The following is a 6,000-nucleotide window of genomic DNA, read 5'->3' on the forward strand; positions in this document are numbered from 1 at the left end:
GTTTCACATCACACGGGGTAGCGGCTCTGCTCTTTCTGAAAAGGGAGGTTCTTCTCTTTGACTAAGAGTGTACCAGACAGCGGCACACCGTACGAAACAGTTATTTGTTTTGTGTTGGGTTGTTTTTGATTGTTTTTTGCAGAAGACTCAGAATAATGAAAATGACCTACATCTTCTCTAAAATACCAGGCTAATGCCTGGGACCCTGCTCTATGCCAGAAGCCTTTTTAAAAGCCCATTCGTCTTGGTGAGCTAAGAAAACTGGACCAGATTAAAAGTTGTAGCATTTCGTATATCGCTTACAGAACTGGCTTTATTAAGATATCTTTTTCATAGATTAAAAACAGGAAACCTTGCCTTAGATGACTTTAGATCCAATTTCATCTAAAAATGAAAGATACTTCTTTCTTATAAAGAGAGATTTTTTTCTATATCATTTAGGTGGGGTTTTTTTCTATTTTTAAGTTGTTATTCATCGAGTTCTGACGTATCACATCCTCCAAGCTGACAGTGGCATTTTAACAGAAGCATCTCAGTGTCCCTGACCAAAAAAAAAGAGGGTGGGGAGAAATGATTTTCGTTAATGTTTTCTAGACTGAGTTCTCTATTTTGTCAGAGTCTCCCTTAAAATGAGTGCATTTTAAGTGAAGGAGGAAAGAACAATAACTCCTCACATAGATTAAAAAGAGAGAAAGTTTTCGACCTTTCTTTCATTTGAGTGCTGAGATTAGCAGGACTAGATCACTTCTGTACCACCTTTTTGTAGATACAAGACTCTGTAGATACAGACGGGTATCCGAACTGAGGACATTGTTCACAGTGCAGAGAGCAAATATGGACACAGAACCGTTTTATACGAATTTCTGTGGTGTAACTTGTAAGCAGGTGTGTTTCGCTCTGTGTGTGTTTGTGTGTTCACTTGAGAAAAGAAGACGGAAGAACGTTGGAGAAATTCCAGTTTACCTAGGACTGAGTCTGTGCTGGAAAACGGGTTGTCAGAATAATGTGTTCAGAAGGAAATAAAGTAGCCTTTGTTGGTTTCGCAGCAGTGATAAATATAACATGGTATGGAGTTACAGCAAAGGTGAACAGGGTATAAAAACCTCCTAGTAATTTTTTCTTGATCTTTGTGTTTGTTATAGTGCCCTTCATAGCTGCCATGATATAGTTTTACGAAGAAGCTACTTGGGAAGTTGGGGCTTTAGTATTGTTGGTGGATATGAAGAGAACCACACCAATCAGCCTTTCTTCATTAAAACCATCGTCTTGGGGACTCCTGCTTATTATGATGGAAGATTAAAGTGAGTCTTGTGATATCAGATAATGTGATTCATGTTTATTGGGAGGGACAAGGTCTTGACCAGGGGTCAGCTCCAAACCCAGCCTGTCCTTTCTCGTAAATGAAGTTTTCCTGGAGCATGGCTGCATCTGTCTGTTTACACATCCTCTGTGGCTGCCTGTGAGCCTCAGTGGCCGTCTTGAGTCATTGTGACAGAGGCCATGTGGTTCACCAAGACTGAAATATTTGTTTACTAACTGACCCTTTACAGAAACAACGTGCTAGCCAGATCTAGACCAAAGCATCGCTTTGACCGTCCTGACGCTGATAGCTCTGTTTTGTTAATCTAATGACAGGGACCAAACCTGAGTCATCTGATTCGACACATTGTGATATGACAGCCAGCTCTGAGCAGTCGTTCCACACACCCCCCTTAGGTCCAGTCCTGTCATTAGATGACTGCTCTATTTTTCCTCCACAGCACTTATGTCTACCTAACATTATATTTATGCAAGCTCCATGAAGGGGGGGACGTGCTCTGTTGCATTTATTGTTACATTCCTGGCCGCCATCACAGTGCCTTATGTAAATAGCAAGGTCTCAATAAATATTTGATGAATGAATGTGTGAGAGCTGCCAGGCACAGTGCTAAGTGCTTGGGACTGTATTATTGAATCTTCTTAATACCCCTGTCAGGTAAGCGTTGTCGCTGCTATTCCTGTTGGATACTCGAGATAACTAAGTCTTAGAAAGATTAAGAAATTTGCCCACGGTTGGGGCGCCTGGGTGGCACAGCGGTTAAGCGTCTGCCTTCGGCTCAGGGCGTGATCCCGGCGTTGTGGGATCGAGCCCCGCATCAGGCTCCTCCACTATGAGCCTGCTTCTTCCTCTCCCACTCCCCCTGCTTGTGTTCCCTCTCTCGCTGGCTGTCTCTATCTCTGTCAAATAAATAAATAATAATAAAAAATCTTTAAAAAGAAACTTGCCCACGGTCAAACAGCTGGAAGTGGTTGACCCTCCAGGGCCTGGGCTGTTAGCCCCTCTGCTGGGCAGGAAGTCCCCAGCCAACCTCATGCAGCCTCTTTTCTTTATCAAAGCCCAGGCCTGGGAGGAGAAAGAGGTGCTGGATCAAGAGGTTCTACAAACTGCGAGGAAATGGATTAGTGTAAGGTCTTAGTGCTTAGTTTTTTGGTGGAAGAGCCAATTCTTAAGCAGTAAATATTGACTTATTAGAGCGCCACACAAAGGGAGAGTGTATACTGCCCACAAAGACAAAGTGCCATCCAAATGGTCTTGTAACACGTTGATCAGGGTCAGTATGCTCCTGGTCAATCTTATACTGACAGAAATGGGTGGAAAAAATCAGTATTTTAGGCAGAAAGAGTAGGGGGGATATGAAGTAACCACTCTCCTAGCTAAGTTACTCAGCCAGTCTGGGTCTCAGGTAATTAGTTTATTAATTTGCATTCCACCTACTTCCAAAAGAACTGAAGTGGCTAACAATAGAATAGCATATCGCTGTTACAAGCTAAAGAGCAAAAACCATAAAGGAGAGGAAGGCCTTCAGATTTGTCATCCATTTGTGCTAACCCTGTCAGAGGACAGCACGCATCAGCAGCTGAAAGAGGAGATGTGGGTCTTATTCTCAACGTAATTGAACCCGCAAATGTATGAGCTCTATGAGCCCTGAGGAAGTACAGTCGAAATAATAAGCAACCCCCTCCAAATGCATTATTTAGTGTTCCTTAAAGAGGCAGCACATTTATTCTCCTAATTACGTTTTGCTTAAGCTTACATGGAAATTACTCTGCTTGCCCTCGAAATCACCCAGCAGTTAGAGGAGAGGTCAGCCCAGGGGTGGCCGTGATTGGCAAGGGAAGGCCAGCATAGGCTTAAAAATTGCCCCAGATGTCTTGCAAAGTAGAAAATATACCCTCACCATTGACAGCTAATTGTTAAGTGAAACTATGAATTTCATGCTAAACAGATCTCCGCTAGGATAATGTTTTCTAATCCCATGAAAATAGTTACCAGTCCGTTTCTGTTTGTCTTTGTCCAGATGTGGAGATATGATCGTAGCCGTCAACGGCCTGTCAACTGTGGGCATGAGCCACTCCGCGCTGGTTCCCATGCTGAAGGAGCAGAGGAACAAAGTCACTCTGACGGTTATTTGCTGGCCTGGAAGCCTGGTGTAGGTTTTCAAATCTGTTTTGAGTCAAACGTCTTCCTTTTTAGGCTTTGGAAAGAAACCCCTTTCGCTGTAATGTGTTTCTGGTTAAGGGCTGCAGACACAGCTGGTGTTGGCAGGGCCCCAAACCACTGCGATTGTCCTTTTGTTATTAGGAAAATGGCTTTCCTCAAGTTAGCTTGGAAACAGTCTTCCACTAACCCTTGTAAGTTCATATTTTCAAAATTCAGACTCTCCGTTGTCAGAATGTGACCTGAAATAATGAAAGAAGTGTGTGCAGACTGCGATCCAGCCAGCTGGGTTAGAGGACTAGGGGCAGTTCTTTGTTTTCCCTAACCGACTCAGAGATTGAGCTCCGTGCCCCAACGCTCATGCCAGGGAAGCCTGTGCAACCAGTGCCACTAATGGATACACGTTCAATTTAGCTGGAGCCCTTCCCCATTTTTTTTCCCATTGGTGCCAACATTTCAAAACTTCATACTCCTTATAAAGTGATTTTTCTGCCTTGTTTTATTTCTCCTTTAATCCCTTAGTACTCGTAGATGATGAAGACAGAAGTCTCACTCTACTAAAGAACTTTTTAGAAAATTATGTACCATTAATTATAATACTAGATAATCAAAGATCATGTTTTCCCTTGACAAAGGCATTTGGGAGGTAATTATAGTTTGGTGCTGGAGATGGTAAAAGCCACACTTACTTGCAGAAGTCCAAAAGCATTCAAGATTCCTTTCCAAAGGAATGTTTTGTTATGCAGGGAAATTTTGAAGCAGTTTTTGCTAAAATTCATTTTCTAGAGTTTGTATTGTACTTATCAGCAGTCTTGGCTGGACATGCTTTTTGTGACTTATGCAGTTAAACTAAAGATGAAACCGTGTTGCTCTTCCACACGCATCTATATCGCGACTCAGTGTAGGAGAAGGTATCCCTTTTTTACTTCATTCCGAGAAGAGCCTTCAGTGTTCTAGAAATCCTTATTTTTTCCCCATTATTTCTTGTGGACGTAATTATTTCAAGAAAAAGACTGAAAAGTCCTGGATTTTTATCTAAAATAGTAGGTTTTAGATGTTAATATCTTTCAGTCAGTTCTTGGTCACTAGGCTATTTTTTATTTTTCTAAATGTTTTTGAAAACTACAACCAGCCCGTTTTGTTAGTCCTCCATTCCACTCGATTGTCTCTTGGAAGAACGCATAAGTGAGTAAGATCAGAATTTCTTTACCTTCTTAATATTACGCATACTTGAAAAGAGTTTCACTTAGAAACCTAGTTCAGAATCTGAGCTCATTTACAAGTGACCTCTGTAATAAATGGTATTGATTATCAGAGAATGTATTTCGAAAATACTACACTATATTATGAAGCATGACCACTTTATTTTCAAACTAGCAATTGCATTGCTAGGGCTTATTGTGTCTGTAGCATGTCACTGACTATTCCTTTTAGTTTTTTAGTGATTTTTTTTTTTAAACATATCACTTTTGAATAAATAAGAAATGGCAACAGTAATTGCTACTGATTTGTTCAACCCCTTAGCTACACTGTATGGTCCGCGTAGAACCAAGATACAGTGGAATGCCCCATACAGTATATTACTGTTATGTGATGATTGGCTTTTGAAGCAATTTGGTATTGAAATGCTTTGATATTCTAATTGACATGGAACAAGTTTTTTTTCCTGATCCCCAAATAGAATTTTATATCCTACTTTGCTATTTTTTTAAACATTTTGTAAGAATGCGTCATTTCTTGCGGGAGTGGCCATCCATCAACAAATATCCTAATGGCTACTTTGTTATATATAAAATACTTACATTGAACCTGGGGATATAATGAGTATTTTGAAAGAAGACACTTTTTCGACATTATTTTTATCATGGAAATCTCAGACTCAGCTTAAGCTAATTTGGTTTTATTACAAAACATGATAGTTTTTGGTCAGAATGATATTTGGTGATGGAAACTTGTTCATAATTTATTGTTACTGTTGAAATATTTGAATTTTTCTCATCTTAAGCGTAAATAGCTCAATATTTTGATTTGTTCTGTGCCTTCAGTTTAAATTATTTCAGGATTTTTCAATTGTGTTTAAATAATGGTGTGATAATCATTTAGGATGGAAATAAAAGTCATCCTTTCCATACTGGTGACAGTCTCTTTTCTTGAGTGCAGACATTGACTCGGTCTGCGATCTTTTTGTTTGTTCATGGCCCAGCAGGCTGCCCACAGCCTCGGGTCCTGCTTCCACACACACGCGCCTGTAGTGGCCCTTCTGTACATGGCCACGGTGCCCCATATTGGGAGACATAGCTTGAACACTGCCCATCTAAGCTTTCTCTGGCCCATGCTCCCCGCTTTCAAGAGAATTACCCTCTGTTTGAGGGTGAATCTCCGCAGGCCTCTGTATTTGCCTTTATATGGCTCTGACCTAAGTACCCTCAGAGTTGTAAGTCCTGTCTGATGCCACCTTGCAATTCTGAAGGCTGCTCACACACTGGCACTGTGGCTCCCGCAGTCTGTGGACTGAAGGCACC

At 41.1% G+C, this 6,000-nt stretch overlaps 1 protein-coding gene across 5 annotated transcripts in view; it reads left to right on the plus strand.

The window, feature by feature from the left end:
- LNX2 (ligand of numb-protein X 2) overlaps positions 1-5,609 on the plus strand; it is an 85,397-nt gene extending 79,788 nt beyond the window's left edge. For all 5 annotated transcript variants that reach the window (XM_045797049.2, XM_045797051.2, XM_045797050.2 and 2 more), the window contains 2 exons: positions 1,143-1,301; positions 3,339-5,609. In XM_045797049.2, the coding sequence (XP_045653005.2) occupies positions 1,143-1,301; positions 3,339-3,474 (295 nt within the window). In that variant the 3' untranslated portion in view covers positions 3,475-5,609. The remainder of the gene's footprint in view (positions 1-1,142; positions 1,302-3,338) is intronic.
- The last annotated feature ends 391 nt before the right edge of the window (positions 5,610-6,000 follow it).

Source organism: Ursus americanus, chromosome 10 (assembly GCF_024610735.1).
Source record: "Ursus americanus isolate L20-20 chromosome 10, mUrsAme1.1.p, whole genome shotgun sequence".
NCBI lineage: Eukaryota > Metazoa > Chordata > Mammalia > Carnivora > Ursidae > Ursus > Ursus americanus.